This window comes from Astatotilapia calliptera, unplaced genomic scaffold, assembly GCF_900246225.1.
Source record: "Astatotilapia calliptera unplaced genomic scaffold, fAstCal1.2 U_scaffold_43, whole genome shotgun sequence".
In the NCBI taxonomy this organism is placed as follows: Eukaryota; Metazoa; Chordata; class Actinopteri; order Cichliformes; family Cichlidae; genus Astatotilapia; species Astatotilapia calliptera.
Genome location: NW_020535782.1, coordinates 1 through 20,660, shown reverse-complemented (window position 1 = coordinate 20,660; position 20,660 = coordinate 1). Strand labels below are relative to the sequence as shown.

At 40.9% G+C, this 20,660-nt stretch overlaps 2 protein-coding genes across 7 annotated transcripts; one reads left to right on the top strand and one right to left on the bottom strand.

Annotated features, from left to right (window-relative positions):
• Positions 1–5,924: 5,924 nt before the first annotated feature.
• LOC113018138 (uncharacterized) lies at positions 5,925–12,653 on the bottom strand. Of its 3 annotated transcripts, XM_026161196.1 has the most exons (9): positions 12,081–12,653; positions 11,893–11,964; positions 11,674–11,792; positions 9,438–9,516; positions 9,086–9,199; positions 8,922–8,990; positions 8,172–8,271; positions 7,717–7,948; positions 7,503–7,619 (listed from the first exon to the last, which is right to left on the bottom strand). In XM_026161196.1, exons 1-9 carry the CDS (start codon positions 12,114–12,116, stop codon positions 7,562–7,564), a joined length of 879 nt encoding a protein of 292 aa, XP_026016981.1. In that variant the 5' UTR covers positions 12,117–12,653; the 3' UTR covers positions 7,503–7,561. The 3 variants fall into 3 exon arrangements, 2 of the variants coding, with proteins under 2 accessions (XP_026016982.1, XP_026016981.1); XR_003271716.1 differs by lacking the exons at positions 7,503–7,619; positions 7,717–7,948 and adding an exon at positions 8,395–8,769 and having other exon boundaries at positions 8,218–8,271; XM_026161197.1 differs by lacking the exons at positions 8,172–8,271; positions 8,922–8,990; positions 9,086–9,199; ... (2 more) ...; positions 11,893–11,964; positions 12,081–12,653 and adding exons at positions 5,925–6,101; positions 6,463–6,556; positions 6,658–6,749; positions 6,824–6,941; positions 7,251–7,344 and having other exon boundaries at positions 7,441–7,619; positions 7,717–7,834.
• A 5,964-nt stretch (positions 12,654–18,617) lies between these two features.
• LOC113018143 (uncharacterized) lies at positions 18,618–20,634 on the top strand. 4 transcript variants are annotated; one of them, XM_026161203.1, is made up of 6 exons: positions 18,619–19,118; positions 19,216–19,394; positions 19,491–19,584; positions 19,894–19,994; positions 20,086–20,177; positions 20,279–20,634. In XM_026161203.1, the coding sequence occupies exons 1-6, from the start codon at positions 19,062–19,064 to the stop codon at positions 20,293–20,295; spliced, it is 540 nt and encodes a 179-aa protein (XP_026016988.1). In that variant the 5' UTR covers positions 18,619–19,061; the 3' UTR covers positions 20,296–20,634. The 4 variants fall into 4 exon arrangements, with proteins under 4 accessions (XP_026016987.1, XP_026016985.1, XP_026016988.1 ...); XM_026161201.1 differs by having other exon boundaries at positions 19,894–20,011; XM_026161202.1 differs by lacking the exon at positions 20,279–20,634 and having other exon boundaries at positions 18,618–19,118; positions 20,086–20,269.
• The last annotated feature ends 26 nt before the right edge of the window (positions 20,635–20,660 follow it).

The window sequence follows — 20,660 nt, the reverse complement described above, 5'->3', positions numbered from 1 at the left end:
TTCTTGCAGGTTTCAAAACTACACGCCCTGGGCTACCAGCCAATTCTGTTTCTTGGACAGTTTGACCGTAAGGGCCGTATAGTAGGGGACGTGATCACTCACATCGAACCAGCGGAACGTGCTGCACGTGACATCCTCATGAAGATGAGGAAGCTTTATGAACACCTTCTGAGAAGTAAGATATGCTTTGTCCATTATCTGTAACCAGGTGTCCTTATCAGGTAGCCTATCCTAGCTGTCTTTGGGTGATACTCATGGTACACCCTAGATAAGTAGGCAGTTCACCACGAGGTACATAGAGACAAACAAGATGGTGAAGACGAGGATAGTTCAGAGTCACCAGCTATTCTATTCAACTCTACTCTATTCTGTTCTATTCTATTCTATTCAACTCTACTCTATTCTGTTCTATTCTATTCAACTCTACTCTATTCTGTTCTATTCTATTTAACTCTACTCTGTTCTGTTCTATTCTATTATTCAGCCAAGGTTCAGACCAGTAACCTTCTTGCTGTGAGGTGACAGCTGCCCTACATGTCCTGTGACTAACATGAAAATAGTGTTATATATGCCTTATTACCTCCCCATGTGGCGTTGACATCACCAAAGCTAGCCATCGTGAACCTCTGGTGTTACCTGACTTAACAATTTTATATATATGTGTGTGTGTGTGTATATTATGGTCTTTCACACTCATGTTTATACAAATGTAATTGTACAAATCTTCTCGAACACCACACCTGATAATTCTCTTTGAGACTTTCTAGTATAACAAGTACATATGTAAACATGTTACCAATATGAACACAAAGATTCTTATACACTTATATACTTCTTAAGAGGTCACCTGATTACCTCCCTGAGGTCGTTAGCATCACCACTGTACAAAACTCTTAAGTCACAGTACTAGGTTGAAGTGTCAAATGTTGTGCACTACAAATTCAGGAAAGTAGTGTCATCAGAGGATAAAAGTCATTAGCTCTCTGGATTTATAGTCACACTCATTAATTTATTAATGTACAATGTAGAAAAGCACTGCAGATGTCACACTACCCCCGAGGGCACTTGTACTGAATGATTTGGGTCAGTGAGGGTGTGAGATGACTTACTTGATGCCAATATTTACAAGTTGTAACTTTAGTAAAAACCTAACTGAAAACATGCAAATCACTACTTATTATGTGTTTATGTGTGCTGTACATTTTCAACCCCTTTTAATGAATATTTAGTATTTAAAATTTTGAAGAATTACAAGTTTCACCTCCTGCTAAAAGTTCTCCACCAGCAGCTGGACCATCCTCTGCTGACAGTGTGGATGCTGGACCAGTCCCAGACCCAGAGGCTCTAAACCAGGAATTTATTCTTCATTTAGAGCCTGAACCAACATCTTCCTCTGTCAGCCTCCTGCATCCTCCTCTTCATCTCTGCTTCCTCCTGCATCCTCCTCTTCACCTCTGCTTCCTCCTGCATCCTCCTCTCCATCTCCACTTCCTGCATCTCCCTCGATTTCTACGGCGTACACCTCGGATGTCCCAACCAAAAAAGGGAAAAGGAAAGGTTAGACGTTATGTTATTGTAAATGTACAAAACACATGACAGGTTCGTTAAGTTTGATAAGATTTCTTTTTTCATTTTGTTTAATTCTTTCATTTTCTCCAGTTTTACAGACCTCATGTAAATATTTCCTTTGTTGTTTTTCAGAATGCTGAAAACACCGTACACAGAAGATTTTCAAATATGAAGAGATAGTAGACAGGAGAGTTGTAAATGTAAGTAATTTAGCCTGCTGCTGTGCAGATTTGTTTGCATCTTTGGACTTCCTGGATTTGAACTGTGCCTGACTGACTATCCATAAGCTTTTGTATTTGATGAATCGTCACTAATTCAGCCACTGAGTCTGGATTTCGCTCCAAATAGGACAATAAATAGGAACAGACCACCTGATACAACCTGGTCGTGCTGCCTTCCTGATGTTTACGTTCTTTAAAGTCCTCCTGACATCATGCTCAGAAGGAGTGATTGATGTGGAGGTGCTCCTTCCCATTCAGTAACATCTGCTTCAGTTAGTTTTGCTTGTGAGCCACAATGTAAGCAGTGTTGCTTTGCTGACATGCACTCGATGCTGGCAGTACAAGCATTGTAGTGGTTCTTATGTTTTTGTAAACTAATTGTATAATATATTGAGCCATTCAATAGTACACAAATGTTTGTAGGCTCCTTTTTGTATGCAACTTGCACGTCTTTCTTAACTAATTGTTTGTTTATATCATGTTTTTCAGGAAAAAGAAGAAGTTAAAGTCAAGTGGAAGCCCTGCTCAACATGGTATGTAGTAACAACTTTGTTGGACGGGAACAGACATTCATACTGTTGATAAATGGTTATCACCTCAATTTGAACTCATGTATTTGGACTAAAGTAAATTGGGAGCTTTTAGCTGTCAAGCTGCTCCTCTGTGAGGAGCTTGATAGCTGTCCACCTCCAAAGTCCATTATGAGTTTTGGAGGTGGACATGGTCAAGACTTTTAAGAGTTGGCATAAGACTTCACTTCTTTATAGAGCTTATAGTTGGGGCTGGTTCAGGTCAGCCCTTAGTTATGCTGTCATAGGACCAGACTGCTGGGGGCTAGTGCCCCCCCTCTGTCTGTCTCTTTCAGGTTATGCAGGCTCAGTATTGGTTGAAGATGCAGTCACGTCTCCTTTTACAAAAAACTCTCCCCCTCTCCCTCACCACCATCTGTAAACACACATGTCTCAGTAATGCAGTTCATGCATGCTACTAACTAAACTTCTTCCCTGGAGTTTCTGTGCTCTCTCATCCAGCAGGTTCTGAAGGATCGTGGCTGCTGCTGTGGTCCTGCTTGAAGTCTGCTTCATATATTATTACTCTCTGACTTGATTTGATTCATTTATATTACAATGAAGGTGTATAAAGCATGACATGAATATAGAAGATATTTCATCCTAAAAAATTGTCATATGTCACAACCTAAATTATCCTATTTTGTGTGTGTGGTTGTTGTTTGTTGTGTTTTTCTCCTGACAGTGGCAAAGTGTGGGATGACACATGGGAACCTGCGCAGTTTTACACACAGTAAACCAGGCACCACAGGTCGCAGAGATCGCACAGTTCACAGTTTGTAGTTCAGCGTAAAAGTTCAAAATAAGATATTTACTGTACAATTCTAACCAGTGTCAGTCTCTGTTTCACTCTCTAACTGTGGCTTAAGTACATAAAACACTCATGAATCTGATCCATCAATAATATCTTCCCAGCACTCGATATCTCATAGTTTTACATATCAGCCAACATTATTGTCTACATGCTCATAAATATAGAAGTGACTTGGCTATTGTAACATATTGCAAGTTAAAGCAATACTGCACTGCACGTAAAGTAAGTAACATCTTGTATGAGGTGATTAGGGTCAGCAGTGCTGTGTATGGGAGCCTAAAGCAAAGCTAACTGCACCAGTACCAGCTTCACAACATGTTGTATATTATACGTTTCTACCTGTTTGTAATATGTCATCTGTCATGTTTAGATGCAGTGACAATTGCACATTTGGAGTCGTGGTCATATGTGGTTTTTATATACAGGGTATTATTTTTTTCTTTTAATTGTCATTTTTTTCTATTATTCTTGTTTGTTTGCACATCATTATTGTGTGCATATTGCATATCTAACATTATTTTTATTGTTAATATTATTATTAGATACCAAAGATACAATTTGATTAAGGGTTTTCCTGTCAAAATGTCAATAAAAATGCAATTACTTGCGTAAACAATAGGATCAAAATACACTTTTAAAAAGTCTGTTGATCAAATACTGATTTTCAAAACATTCTAGAGGAAAATAGAGATAAAATAATCTGAATACTAACAGTGATCTTGGATGATGATGGAGGCTTGAATGGATTATTCTGTTTCAGTCAATAGGTTCATATCTATGACAATAATTTGATAAGTTTAACAGGTTGGTTCAGGCCTGGCAATACAGCAAATATTCACAAACTTTTGTTTTTGAAGAATGTTGATCTTTTTTGGGATGAAGCTATCTGGAAACATGACACAGCCCTTTAACCTCATCTGTATGTCTATCATGTGGCTGTGGTACTGGGTTTTGGTTTGATGCATATTCAGGTTACAGCTGGGGGATGGCAGTATGTTGTGGATTGATTTGGCATGTTCAACCACTGTTACACCAAACTCTCTCACTTATAACATGATCAAGGCCTCTTACCCAGTGTCATGGATTCTCTGTAGTTTTGGGGACACAGGGCCAAAGTCTGAGGCAGTAAGTCAGATCGAAGAAGGCCATGATTCTAAAATGGGAGTTTACTCGTGTCATTGTGTATATCCAGGAATATGTGCCTGAGGATAGTTGTCATGAAATCAATATTAAATCAAAGTATTCCTTAATGACCACAGCTGGCATGAGTTCTCCAAAGCTGCCTGCTGTCTCAGGATCTGTCTCCAAAAAGAACCAGGGAGCACTAACATGTTATGTTCTAAACTGATGAAGAAAATGCACATTAAACATAGTATAAACTTACTGAGTGAAGTAATGTGAAGAGGATGCCTTTAGCTCCTATTGGGTTGGTTCCTTGATCAGTGCAATACAGAATCATTCATCTGGTTTGATGTAATGTCCTTAAAACACGTCAAAATGAGGCTCTGTAGTCTGTGTGGCCTCCACATGCCTGTATGACCTCACTACAACACCTGGGCATGCTCCTGATGAAGTGGCAGATGGTCTCCTGATGGATCTCCTCCCAGACTCCAGGACTAAAGTATCTGCCATCTCCTGGACAGTCTGTGGTGCAGTTGGTGGATGGAGTGAGACATGATGTCCCAGATGTCCTCAAATGGATTCAGATCTGGGGAATGGGCGGGCCAGTCCACAGCATCAATGCCTTCGTCTTGCAGGAACTGCTGACACACTCCAGCCACATGAGGTCTAGCGTTGTCTTGCATTAGTAGGAACCCGGGGCCACCCGCACCAGCATTTAGTCTCACAAGGGGTCTGAGGATCTAATTTCAGCACCTAATGGCAGTCAGGCTGCCTCTGCCGAGCACATGGAGGGCTGTGCGGTCCCCCAAAGAAATGCCACCCCACACCATTAGTGACTGTGATATTATTCTGCTATTATATGTTACCTTATATATGTAATCAAAATAGTTGAATTATGTTAACTGCTGTAGATCATATTATACCCTTTAACATAGAGTGTGTGATTAGTATGTAGTTTTAGTTTGCATTATACTTCTGACTTAAAAGAGTGTGAAAATCATTCGATCTATTGGTTTGACCTGTATTACTCAACACTGTTGAATGTGTTACACTGGTTCTTGACATGTTTTACTGCTGAATCATGAAGAGAATGTTGTGTGCAGAGGACCTCGTGCAGATAATAGAAGAAACAGACCACATTCCGTTTGTGAAGAGCAGAAAGACAGGGAGCCGAGGTCATAATTTAGGCGCCGTAAGAGAGAAAGAATGTGAATGTTTAGGCTTTTACGACCAGGTGGGGGCCACTAGAGAGTATAAAAAGCTGTGTAACCCGTCACCACTTTGAGACTTGCTGTGACCCTCTTCAGGCAGGTCTCCCCATCATGATGGTTCTAATGCTCATAAGTGTTGAATTGTATGGAAATAAATGATTGTTGATTGAGCATTTATACACGGAGTATTGTCCTTCCTTCAGCCCAAACATTCAAAAGATTTCAACAGTGACCTACTGCCCAACCATTATGCTGGAGGATGTTTCAGGCAGCAGAAGGTTCTCCAATATGTCTCCAGACTCTGTCACAAGTACTTAGTGTGAACTTGCTTTCATCTGTGAAGAGCACAGGGCGCCAGTGGCAAAGTTGTTTGCTAGAACAAATCACATCCAGCTCAAACAAACCTGAATCTGATTTTATTCTGTTTACAAAGTAGCTGTACGAGCTGTACAAACTGAGCATCAAACGGTCCGTTTCAAAGAAACTGTGACACCATTTTGTCTGTAAAGACTTTGTGTTCGCACTCTGATGATGACGACAAGCTCCTCTACTCGTGCCTGCAACGCTCCAAGGCTGCCATCAGTTTGATCCGTTTCTAAGTGAGAGGAATATTAATCAGAACACAGGATGAGTAACAGTCACCAAACTACAGTGGACTCTGTAATCACTGACTTGATGATATTCATTATAAGACATCTGGAGCCTTCATGTGCTGCATTATCATGAGATAACAAGTATGTTGGTGTTCAGCTTTATAAAACCAACTAGTACGACATCACTTCAACCCAGGTCCAATCCAATTTGATCAAACGCAACAACTCTGCCATCAATTCTGCTTTTACAAGCTTATTTTTCATTGTTTGTTGACACTGTCAGAAAGATCTTAACTCTAAGTTCTTTAATGAGGCCATGGTGGGTCCTGTTGTTATACACGAGTGCATTATATTGAGACTCACCTTCAGCCCATTGCTGCAGTGTGTCGTCATCCACACCCAGCTCATTTCTGCTCGCATTCAGGCTCTCCACTTGTTCTCTAAAGATCCTTATGATCTAAGAATACATTAATAAATGTCATTCATATGGACATTTTTAGAGTACTGGTGTTTCCCCCCCATTACCACACACATTAAAATGGGTGTTGAAAAAATGACCTTTAGATATCTCTGGCTCAAAGTGCGGCCCAGTTGTTCCACTTTCCTTTTGTTCCAGCCCAAAGCCAGGAGGCTCAGCATGTCTGTTCGCCCTGCATTTCAGTTAGTATACAAATAAGAATGAATGAGCAGGAGACTGAGTGGAATCTCACACACAGACACACACCTGCTTTAGACATGTACTTCGTTGTGATGGCCGCCCTAGACAGGAAACTGTTTACTTGTTCCACCTCTTCTCCAACTGTAGAACCGGCCCCATCCTGAAACGCACCTCCCCATTTGATCTATAGAAAGGAGGTCACAATACATGACTGCTGAATTCATTCAACCTTATAACAAAATGTCTTAAACGTATCCAAGCCTACAAGCTGCAGTATACCTCGCACATCCAAGTGTGAGCTACTCAAAATGAAGTACACATTAAGATAAAGTCAAGTAAATAGTATTACGACAACACCAAGAGAAAAACAAAATAAATATCCACCCATCCAAATATGTATCCACACACACACACGTATGAGTATATGGTTATGGCGTTAACGTCATTTTAACAAGATTAACGCTGACAGCACTGATATATATGTGTATCTTACATCATTTGTGTGTCTCTGGATGTATTTCACAAACTCAGCAACTTCCTCATCTTCTTCAATGAAGACACCTTCAAAGTTCCCCTGCTCTGAAGTGCTGAACAAACACAGTGACAGTTGTTTGAAAAGAAACATCAAAATACAATTTTTGTACAAATCCATATTTGATTTATGTCCACAATGCATAACGTACCTTGCATTTGATTGAAAGCGATAAAGCTTGCAGTTTCCATCAACTGAGACGGCGAGCATGTCTGGAGTGCAGGCAGGGCAGCTAAAGCATGGCTCCTTGCACATCCTGTCCACCTCACACTTTACAGCACTCCACTCCAAGAAACTTTTACTGAAGGCATCAGCTGATATTCGGCCAGTCTTTTAAGTAGAGGAAAAACAACAGAATATTCACGGACAGTCATCATAAACATTGATTTGCACAATTTCCTTAAACTTGACAAATTTAGAAACTCACCCTTCCAAAATGGGCTGTTCGTTCATCCAGCACTTTGACAAAGGCCTTAAGTGACATCCCTGCTGCAGCTTCTTAATGTCATAGAAAGACTGAAAGACATCCATTGAAAACAGGGTGCAGAAATTTAAGGTGCCAGGCCAATATCCACCACCCTGGAAGTCCTTAACTGAGGGGGACCACATTAGGCCACAGCTGGTGCAGCTCACCACTGGCAGTGCAAGGTTATAACGGCCTTTAGGAAGGATAAGGAGAAATCCAGTCATGGCTCAACAAAGACATTCATTTTTTCCCATGTTGTTTTCAAAGCGGTCTGGTAAATCCAAATGACCTTTGACAGGTGCCCACATATACTGCGGGCCGAGGGTAATTCAAAACAATGTAGCAATGTACAATTTGCAATAAAACCTGCAAACACATCTATTGTGTATGTACTGTGTGACAAAAGAGCAACTTACCATTTATGGTTACAAGAGCCACAATTGCACCGGGTGAAACCTCAACGTTACCTGCTGGGCAGTCACACACAGTCTGGCCTTTGCACAGGCAACAGCCGAACTAACAGTAAAACACACAATATATACAAAAAGTATTGGAAATTAAATGATACACAATAAATATACAATAACAGCACACACTCATAGTACATAGCAATAAATGCATAGGACTTAAAAACCGTACCTATTGGCCTGTGAAACTCTGATGAAGGCTGCAAAAACCCTCCTGTTACTGCCTCTCTGCTGTGCAGGACAAAGCGTGTGTGAACTGCAATATCACAGTCAGCACAAAGGAATGGAAGAGACAGTCAGTCCAGACACCTCACAACTACTTGTTTGCCACACTGACACACACGGTGTGACTGTGGATCCAGAGTAGCTAACATATTGTCTATAAGACAAGGCCTGGCCTCTTTCCACTTTTGCAAGGACACCATGTTTCTGATCGCCCAGTGAGTAGCAGCTGACTCAGACAACGTCTCACAAGTCATGGCTGCGTCCTCTTCTCCTTCCTCCAACCACTGAAGGAGCTCCTGATGAAGCACCTCAGTTCCACACACTAACAGAAAAAAAATAAAGAAACTCTTCCACAAAGTGAAAAACACTCTAGGCAGTATGTTTCTTAGGACTGCACAAAAGCCCTGCCTAACTCAACTATAACAACAAATATAAAAGTAAAGGAATCACAATATATACAAGAAGGTAAAGTACCTTTTGTTGGGTTGACACTGGCAACATAACTAGGTTCTTCACGTGGACACTGATGCTGATCTGCAGACACTGGGGGGAAAAAGAGATCGAAGAATATTTACTTACTGAAATTCTTTGGTGAAAACAAGTTGTGAGATAAAATCAATGGTTGTGAGAACACTGACCACGTGGCAACTAGTACTTCGACTGGATGATGGTCTTTGAAGAATAAAATCTCCCTGTCTGTCACGTTTTTTCCAGCGCACTGGTCTTGGCTGAGGTTCACTCTGTGCATCATTCTACGCAATTAACAAGAAGAAATGCAACACCTAAAATACAGTCCATGATTAAAGCAAAGATTATCAAACATCTTAAGTTAACCAACTTAATTTCACATAAACTTACATACACATATATAAAATTTAAAAAAAAAATATGTATATCAAATAATATAACGTTTACTACGAACAATAAATTAGACAAGTGTGTTCCCTCTTTAACAATTGTTTCCACTACATCACATTAAAAAAATGTTACCTGCATGTCTTGAAGGAGTTTGTCAGCAGCTTGACGCTCTTCCTCCAGCTCGGGATCATCTGAATCACTCATTTTCAAACTAAAGAGGAAAGAGATTTTTGCAGAACTCAGTGACATAAACACATAACTAACGCAATTCAAATGCTTTTCAGTCTTGACACTCTGGTTAACGTTAGCAATTAACGTTAGCATCATCAGTTTGTAAAGAGCTAGCAGAATTCTTAGCGCAAAAACTGCTTTACACACCATGTGAGGCCATTTTGCAACACACACGTGCTTTAATGTTTGTAATAGATTTAATCCATCGTTGGATTAAATGGCTAATGCTGCAGTAGCCACGTGTAGTCGTTACCGTGCTCTACCCAGCAAGCATGCTGACGGTAGCTGTAGCCATTTTTAAATGACTTAAATCGTTTCCGAGATCAGTCATCTCTGTTTGTTTGAAGCTTTTATGAAAAACAAACTTTGAAACACACATCAAGCTATTATTCTAAATATATGACTACTTTGTAGTCATGTATTTTTTACATACCTGCATTAGAATTAATCAATTCCGCCTCCTTTTTCTTATTCTTATAAACGGGTCTCTCCGTTCTCTCCTTTGCTTACACATGTTGCGTCTGATTGGTTGGAACCGAGCGCAGCCAAAACTAACAGGAATGGTGGATAAAACTATAAATGTGTTTTACGTGTGAAATAAAAATAATAAAGCCAACCAAGGTTTATGTGCGTTAAATCTGTGCACTTTCAGATCGTGAATCAATTTGGACAACACTGTGTGATGGCCACAACATGAAGCGATTTTATTGTTGAATTATCAGTGACGCGTTCATGTGTTTTTGTTGAGAAATGTTAACAATGTCATTAAAAGAAAGCTTTGAATTAGGGAGAAAAACACGTCGAGGGAGAGGGTCCCCGGTTCTCCAGTTAGATTGTGCTTCACGGCGTCATGTTTCGTCATGTTATTATTGGAGTAAATGGATGGCTGGAGCCTCTGCTCGAAGCGTGTCTTAGCGCCGCGAGCGGGTTCATATTGGAATGAATTGACAACCCACAGCGTCTCATAAAAACGTGGAAGGGTACCTTTAGCGTCAGCATGAGAAGTTAAGGGACGTGAAAAATCGTCAGTATTTTACGCGTCGGGAGTGAGAACGGGTTGTTTATACACTTTCCTCAGACAGGCACAAACATTTTCACACTTTTTTCTTCTGTTTAAACACTCTTAAAGTTCAAACCTTCGTAGAAACATAAGTCCAGTATTATACAATGAAACCGTGCAAAACGTTTCGTCGGCATTGTTGTGTTTGTCGGGGAGAAAACGTACAAACATACAGTGCAGCACTTCAGAGTTACACTGCTAGCGATCGAAGATTTATATAAATTCGACAAACTAAACTCCTTCTGTACTGTACAGCAGCGGTCTCCAACCTTTTTTGCACCACGGTCCAGTTTAATGTCAAACAATATTTTCACGGAGCGGCCTTTAAGGTGTCGCAGATAAATACAACAAAATAAAATGATAGAGACAAAGACAAAAACGGTGGTATTTTGTAAATCACTGTGTGATTGTGTAACTTTATTAGCAGCGTCCTCCTGAAATGCACCAACAACATTGAGAGTAACATCCTCCTCTCTGCTTCTTAATGCTCTCTGGTCGCTATGGTAACAGTAAAATAGTTCTTTCAAAATAAGACACATGACCACAACATGGGAAAAGACCCAGGGAACCCGACTTAATGATTAAAAACCCTGAAAACCATACACTTCACACCCGAGCCTCAACTCTCGCGGCGCGGTACCAAACGGGCCCGGGTGTTGGTGACCGCTGCCGTGCTGCCGTGCAGAAGACAAAGCACTAGATTGATTGACAATGGTCTACAGCAATCAGAACACACAACACAATGTGCTGTTAAAGAGAAAAAAAAATCAGCGAAACAGCGAAAGGTGAACCGCGTTACAGTGAGGGACCACTGTACAATAATGTCCAGTAGCACTGCTGGTATATGAAATGGTGAGTTTTGAGGTTGTCTTCAAACAAGTGCATTGTACTAGAAAAGGGTGTTTGAAGGATTAAAAATGTAAAAAGTAATGACTATTTTATATTTATGAAAAAACTTTATGCAGAAAAAGTAGCAAAGAAAAAACAAATAACACATGGACACTTTTGGCATTTACACTTCAGCACAAACAGTTTCAGGTGTGAGGTGGATGGTCTGTAGGTGTCACAGTAACTCACTGCTCTCTGACTGTCTCTTTGCTCCTCTCCACCAAAAGATCTCCCATATCTTCTGCAGTGAGGCTTGATGGTATTTGGTTTTCCTTCTGAAGTCTGAGGAATTCCATCATCATTGCAATCTAAAAATAAAAGGAGACATTTAATCAGCATCAGTCCCAGGTCTTCAGAAATCACCTGACATTTTATCTCAGTTTTGTTTTGGATGGATCTGGGTCTTACCTGAGCCCTGTAACCTGGTAGATACCAGCAGATCTCCACAGCTGTGTTATATATGGGTGTGTTGAACAGCACCTGTCAAAGAAATAAGAAATTACTCATTGTAACTTAAATTGATTCTCAGTTTGTCAGCTTTTTAAAACTACATCAAATTCTTCAAAAATGCAGTAAAAACAAAAAGTGTCACATACCCTGATGGGTTTGTAGATCCCTTTACTGGCTTCCATTAAAACGCTGCTGTTCTATCACAGTTGGGGAAGAGAAACTTTCCAAAACTCTTCAAAACTTGTGTAAGATCAAATGTAGATATGAAAATACTCCTGACTTGATGGTTTTTCTTGCACAGATGAGCTCTTTTTCAAGTCTGATGCAGATTTAAAAATACACAATTCTAAAACAGTCACCATGGAAACATTTGATCCCTGCTTTATGTCATTAAATTAAAAGAAAACACTCTATTTTACACCACATTACACTATATGTTGTTCATTATATAAGTAAATAAGGGTAGGCTACAGCCGTCCTTAGGTCACTCCTGTGAAAAGATGCATACAAACTGGTGAATCAGAAAAGAAAGAAAGCCAACCTGCAGCATTATGTCCTTTTATGTTATTTCAATTCACTTCAGTTTTATTGATACAGCACCAAATCACAGCAACAGTCGGCTCAAGGTGCTTTACTTTGTAAGGTAGACTCTAAAATAATATACACAAGGAGAAAAACCCAACAATCATATGACCCCCTATGAGCAAGCACATTGGCGACAGTGGAAAAAAACTCCCTTTTAACAGGGAGGAAGCGCCGGCAGTAACAGGCTCAGTGAGGGGCGGCCATCTGCCAGGAGTGGTTGGGGTGAGAGAACGAAGATGGGACAAGAGGCATGCTGTGGAAGAGAGACAGAGATTAATAACAAGTGTGATTCAATGCAGAGAGGTCTATTAACACATAGTGAGGGAGAAAGTCTCTGTCTGCTTTTCCTAATGCTGAGGTGAGGAGGACTATTAGCCAATATAAAGGCGACACTGGCGACCCGAGTGTGGAAACAAATGGTTTGCACAAGAAGCGGTCACTGAGCGATCAAAGCTTATTTACCACACATAAAAAATCAAGGCAGAGTAGAAGCGGGTGGATCGATTTTTAATGAATTTTAAAATTATGTTTGTTTTTCTTATTCTTGAAAAAAAGATCATTTAGCCTCGCATTTGTTTCCCTTTTTATACACTACTACTTATGTGTTTTTCCTTATTTATGTCTATATTGTTTAGTTAAACAGATGACAGTTTTCCCCTTTTTACTACTTTTTGAACTCTATGCTGATGTTTAAAGATTTTATTATTACTAAATAATGTTTTTAGCAATTAGGTGAAAATAAATACCAGATGAAACGATATTCTCTTCTGTTATCTTTTATTATTTGTTACTTGAATCAGTATCCGCGCTGCACACAATCAAAGTTATTTTCAAAACATGCAGAAACAGGTCTTATTTTGTTAACAAAATGACAAACCATTGCATCGTTACAAACAAGGTTATCACTGTACATATTAATTATTCTTGAATAAGACGCTCCTTTTTGGACATGATATAGAAAAAGCACACAGTGTTGTCCGCAGGTTACCGAAAAGTCCTTCTGAACCTGTCTCCCAGAATACAATATCCGAGCGGTGTTTTTAAAAGAAAAACTTTTATCTCGGGTGAAAACTTATCAGGTGAGTTACCGAAGCTGTCAAAAAAGTGCCCTTGCTTGTCTTTGTGATATTGAACGCCAACCAGTGCTTCCCAGGTAAGTCTGATGGATCTGTATTCACAATGCCCATGCATGGATATCTGATGGGCTTTGTTGGCAGCTGGTCACATGCTAAGACGCCTAGAAGATGAGCCCTGTTACTAATCCTTTTAACAATGCTGGTTAGTTCTATTGTATTCATTTTGAATGTTTAGTAGTCGTCCAGCAGCACTTGTCTCATATTAGATATTTGGATGACTGAATCAAATACAGAGTAACACACCAGGTTCATTGTTCGGGGTAGCGGATTTCTGAAACGGGTTTCCAGCCTCACGTTCCCTGTTTGAACTAATGATACGTTCCCTGAATGTCCTTCATCAGTTTTAAAATTAAATGGATTACGTGTAAAAGAACCAGGATAAGCTTCGTTATCCACGAAGGCGATGATGACAAATTTAGGCAACCTGCCCATAAATAAATTAGTTGATATTCTTGCCCCAGCAGGTGTGGAGAAGGTCTTTAAAGAAACTCTGCCTACAGCATATTTTGCATTTGCATGATGCAGCGCCTTGCCGTGTGCCAGCCTGACACTTGGTGAGACACTGATTCTTTTCACAAATAAGCTGGCAGGGACGATTTTAACTTTATACGCGGTGTTAGCTCCAGTCATGAGAGCAAATTCGTCTTTAGAGCGCACAAATTTCAGCGACAGATCGATTCCATTAAGTAATAATTTTTCTTGAAAAAACAGGTCTGCGTGTACTGGAGCAATCAATTCAACAATACTGCTATTCGCTGTATAAGTACCTCTGGTCACCAGACCCTGGCTCTCCCCTTCTATACATGTGCGAGGCTGTGTCTGTACAGAATAAAGCGCTGCTGAACTGTGTGTCTAAAGTCTGCTTATTATAATTGATAAGACATTCTATTATGCCTCTGTATGGATACGTGTTGGATGATTGGCTAATCAAGCGATCCCCCAAATTTACAGCTACCTGACTAAATAAGGTGCAACCTGGATAATTAACAAGTCCCACGTTTGTGTCACGGGGTGGAGAGGGACAAGTTACCTAAGATATTTTTATTGTGCATGTTTGGTTTTGTTTTTACTTTCTTTAATATTTTAATATTGTATAGTGTTCTATTCTTGGTTTTATTGCATGTTTTATGGTATTCATCGGTGACTTGTCCTGGAAAGTCTCCGCCCCTCCTTGATTATGAACCCGACACACCTGTGAGGTCCCGGAGGCCAATAAGAGTGATGGGAGACGAGAGAGAGGAGATTGATGGTGGAGTGAGGACTGAGAGAGTGAACGGTATCAGGCGGTGGCGGTGCCACAAGCCCAGACGGGCTGGTGCCGGTTGGTGTGCCACAGGAAAGCGGTGGCAACCGGAACAGAAACATCGATAGGGCGGCGAGACGCCGCCGGGTTTTCCCTTCTTCTAAGGCGGCTAGAGTTGGCTAATGCAGGCACCAGCGCGCAGAGGCACCAGCGCGCAGAGGCACCAGCGCGCAGAGAGCAACAGTACCAGCGCAGAGAGCACCAGCGGAAGCCACGAGACGGCTGTGCCGATTTCCAGTTTTAAAGAAGCGGCGGGCGGAGTTGAGAGCTCTGCCCACCCGGGCATATCGGGGCGTGAGTGCGAGAGGGAGGCGAGGACTCCGCTGGTTCCTTTGGTTATACCACCTGCTGGATTTCTTAGCTCCCTGGGACTTTTAGGTCGTGGCGCAGGCCACAGGACTTTTAATGTTATGCTTTATTGATTTTTACTGTGTTACCCCTTGGCCAAGGTTGTTTTAATTCATTTTACATTTTTAACTATTTAAATATAATAAATTATATTTTTAATCTTACAGTTTAAATTGTGTGCTTTCCCTTGGCGGCTCCACTGCTCTGCCCGTTTTGAGGAAGGTTTCCTTCCTTTAAAAAAAAAACAAAACACAAAACACTGTGGAAATAAAATCAGCCTTTCCGCTCCGTTACATAATCATCCCTGCCTAAGTTTGTGCCGTCAGCATCTGTGATTCTTACTCGTGTGTAGATATAGGAATCGTTTAGATCCAGGTAATCCTCTCCGGACGATGAGATTTAAACTCGATTGGACCTCCGTCTGTGATTGCAGAAACTGGTGGAATTTCAATAAAGGTCGTTTTCTCTATGGACGTTTGTGTGTATGGGACAGTAAAAAGATCGAGCTCTGTTTTTAGACATTCTCTGATTGGTTGTGTAACAGAGCCATTTAGAAGATGTCACATGCTGTAGTTTTTGAACGACTGGTTCTGGGTCTTTTCACTCCGCGTGGTTGTCTCCGTTTGGTGGCTTTCCTGGCAGGTTTTTGTCGTTTTACGCTTTTTATGCGGCGGCGTATCACGCATGCGTGCAGTGGGAGGGGTCTTAGAAGGTTTGGGTGTATACACATACAAGCTGTTGCCATCCTGTTTAGTAGATGTTGGCTTGGTTATGTTGGATATCACATCAGACACTATGCCTGATGCTGCTGTTTTTAGGTGGGGTTTGACTATGCTGACTCCTTTTTTAAACAATGGTACAGCAATTCTAAACAGGCTGCGGAACAAACCTCCCAGACCTGCGCCACATTGCGTGCTGGTCCCAATATAACCATTCAATTCGCCACCAGCCTGATTTAAATAATATCTTACAGATTTTGCTTCATCTGTGTTGTAGACAGACATCCTTATTTTTTACAAATGGTGTCTTATGGGTCGGAAGTTGAACTTGACAAACACCTTCCTGTATAAAAAGGGTATGTGTTGATTTTGATCGTCTATCAAATCAATTTCTATGTCATCGATTAAGGATTTCGAGACTGGTGTGTAGTGTGGGCTGTCAAACTGAAGAATGGCTCCCCGACGGTCATCGTCTGTTATATTTATTGCTCTTAATAGCTGCGCATGGGCGTCACCCACAAGCTGGTAATCAACGATATCTGCATAAATAAAAATGTTCTATTTTCCGCCGTATACGTCTGCAGGATGTGATGCGTATGTGTTTTTATAAAGAAGTACAAACGGGTCTTCTGATTTGAATCCTAAGATTCCTGCCAGTCTCCCTCTAAATGTGAGAACTGTGCCCCTATAGGGCCCATAACACTAACATAGTTACTAACTTCACTGTATTGTGTTTTAATGTCGGTGTTATGTTTTAATGTTTTATTATCTGCGCCACAGATGCATAATGCCCCACAGACAGCTCAATCACGGTTATGGACAATGCTCCATTTGTGACTGGATCATAAATTTCCACTCGCGAATCTGATTGTGGAAAAGACAAGCATAGTCTTGGGTATTGAAATTCTATAACACCGACCTCATACGGTTCATTTAAAACAATAGGTGTTATAACCTCAGGATAAAAATGCTCGGAAACTCAAGTGCCTCTTTTTTTCTGCCAAGTATTTTCTCTATTTTAAACCTTTTGTTTTTGTCAATAGTCACCTGCTGTGTATTCATAAAATACACCTTTCACTGCAGCTCCTGTGAGATCCTCCAGTTTGTATACGGGAGGGTCTCTTCCTAAACGCTCCTTTATGGTAAAGTACTCGTCTGTGTAGGTCTGATGGTAACCCTTTCAGAATATGCCTCGTAGTTTAGATATTCTCTCTGTATCGCCCACATTAAATTTAAAAGTCACCGGTTTTTGGGGTTTCATTTTGTACAGGGTGTTAAAGACTGCTTTCTCATTATCTTTGCACACCTCGGTGGGGTCATTTTGATAGAGCTGTGATAAGACAGGTTATAGGACTGTACAAGATCTTGGATCACATTAACATATCTTGGCGAGTTAACTGATGTTAAGTATTTCCACATTTTCCCCTTTAAGGTGCGGTTAAAACGCTCTACCACACATGATTTCATTTCACTAAAGGTTGAAAAATGTGTGATGTTATGCTGCTCCATTAGTTTTTTAAATGTTTATTATAAAATTTCTTCCCTAAATCTGTTTGGAGTTTTTCAGGCACACGGCCCTCTCTCAGAATATCACCAAAAGCCTCAGCAACAGCCTGTCCTGTCTTGGTTTCAAGGCACCTAACCCATGCATACTTAGAAAACACATCTATGCATGTCAATAAGTACCTAACATTATCATCATCCGCAGAATATTCACGCATGTCAACCAAATCAGCTTGAAACTGTTTGTCAGTCCCGTTAACCAAAACTCTATTTCTGTATCCTTGCATTTCTGTATCCTTGCATTTCTGTGTCCTCTATCCTTGCAGGTTTATGAAGAGTATATGTGTCATCTCCTTTTAAAAACGCTCCACGTCAGGTAATGACGGCTTTAAGCCTGTTGCCTCACTGACAGCGATACGGAGCTTCTTTACACTTCCTAAACCCCCTGGGTGTGCAGGGTTGGGATATATTTTTCTCAGCGTGTTTTCCATAATCACTTTGACCAAACACAAACACAAATGACCAGAAAAAAGTGTTAGCATACGTTTTTATTTCATTTTCTGTGTAGTGCACAGTAAGGTTTTTATAACAGATGTGCATTAAATCTTGTGTCTCCCAGACCAGTAGTTTCCAATCATGTGGAGCAGCGCTGATTTAACTCCGCGGGTGTGATGATTGGTATTTAGCAGGTATCCGACATTCTCATCAGTGGTGCAAACAATGTGCGGCACTGATCTCAGTTCACACAGAAGACGCTCTGCAGTGCTGATGATTTGTGCTTCAGCCTCACTGACACTGTATGAGCAAACAAACAGACGGATGGCCGGGATGAATCGGGGCGTCCGGAGCTTTTCCATCACCTCATCATAGTAGGTCTCGAAGAAAAACACAGGCAGCTCAAACAGGCAACTGTGTTGTAACTGGCTGGGGTGACCGGATTGGCATCCATAACATATCTCCTGCACATACTCATTCAGTGCCATCAACAGCAGGTGGAAGGTTGCGAGTTTAATGTTGGGTTCTGTTTCCTCAGACGGGTGTGATCCTGCAGAGTCCTGTGAGCATCCTGGAGAGGGGGGCAGAGTCGGTGGGGTCTGGATTAGCAGTGCTGGAGGGGGAGACTCTGAGCGGTCCACAATATGGCAGATGTTGTCTGTAAAAGAAATCCACACATTGCATTTTTTTAAAATATCGAGTATAATGCCAACGTCTCTCACACAGAGACAACCTACCATTTTTTTTTTCAGTCCTCAGGGTTTTGGATGATTTTTGATTTTGAAAACAACATGAAATCTTCACAACATGAAACAAATGTCTTTGTTGAGCCATGACTGGATTTCTCCTTATCCTTCCTAAAGGCCGTTATAACCTTGCACTGCCAGTGGTGAGCTGCACCAGCTGTGGCCTAATGTGGTCCCCCTCAGTTAAGGACTTCCAGGGTGGTGGATATTGGCCTGGCACCTTAAATTTCTGCACCCTGTTTTCAATGGATGTCTTTCAGTCTTTCTATGACATTAAGAAGCTGCAGCAGGGATGTCACTTAAGGCCTTTGTCAAAGTGCTGGATGAACGAACAGCCCATTTTGGAAGGGTGAGTTTCTAAATTTGTCAAGTTTAAGGAAATTGTGCAAATCAATGTTTATGATGACTGTCCGTGAATATTCTGTTGTTTGTCCTCTACTTAAAAGACTGGCCGAATATCAGCTGATGCCTTCAGTAAAAGTTTCTTGGAGTGGAGTGCTGTAAAGTGTGAGGTGGACAGGATGTGCAAGGAGCCATGCTTTAGCTGCCCTACCTGCACTCCAGACATGCTCGCCGTCTCAGTTGATGGAAACTGCAAGCTTTATCGCTTTCAATCAAATGCAAGGTACGTTATGCATTGTGGACATAAATCAAATATGGATTTGTACAAAAATTGTATTTTGATGTTTCTTTTCAAACAACTGTCACTGTGTTCGTTCAGCACTTCAGAGCAGGGGAACTTTGAAGGTGTCTTCATTGAGAAAGATGAGGAAGTTGCTGAGTTTGTGAAATACATCCAGAGACACACAAATGATGTAAGATACACATATATATCAGTGCTGTCAGCGTTAATCTTGTTAAAATGACGTTAACGCCATAACCATATACTCATACGTGTGTGTGTGTGGATACATATTTGGATGGGTGGATATTTACTTTGTTTTTCTCTTGGTGTTGTCGTAATACTATTTACTTGACTTTATCTTAATGTGTACTTCATTTTGAGTAGCTCACACTTGGATGTGCGAGGTATACTGCAGCTTGTAGGCTTGGATACGTTTAAGACATTTTGTTATAAGGTTGAATGAATTCAGCAGTCATGTATTGTGACCTCCTTTCTATAGATCAAATGGGGAGGTGCGTTTCAGGATGGGGCCGGTTCTACAGTTGGAGAAGAGGTGGAACAAGTAAACAGTTTCCTGTCTAGGGCGGCCATCACAACGAAGTACATGTCTAAAGCAGGTGTGTGTCTGTGTGTGAGATTCCACTCAGTCTCCTGCTCATTCATTCTTATTTGTATACTAACTGAAATGCAGGGCGAACAGACATGCTGAGCCTCCTGGCTTTGGGCTGGAACAAAAGGAAAGTGGAACAACTGGGCCGCACTTTGAGCCAGAGATATCTAAAGGTCATTTTTTCAACACCCATTTTAATGTGTGTGGTAATGGGGCAAAAACACCAGTACTCTAAAAATGTCCATATGAATGACATTTATTAATGTATTCTTAGATCATAAGGATCCTTAGAGAACAAGTGGAGCCTGAATGCGAGCAGAAATGAGCTGGGTGTGGATGACGACACACTGCAGCAATGGGCTGAAGGTGAGTCTCAATATAATGCACTCGTGTATAACAACAGGACCCACCATGGCCTCATTAAAGAACTTAGAGTTAAGATCTTTCTGACAGTGTCAACAAACAATGAAAAATAAGCTTGTAAAAGCAGAATTGATGGCAGAGTTGTTGCGTTTGATCAAATTGGATTGGACCTGGGTTGAAGTGATGTCGTACTAGTTGGTTTTATAAAGCTGAACACCAACATACTTGTTATCTCATGATAATGCAGCACATGAAGGCTCCAGATGTCTTATAATGGAATATTCATCTCGGGG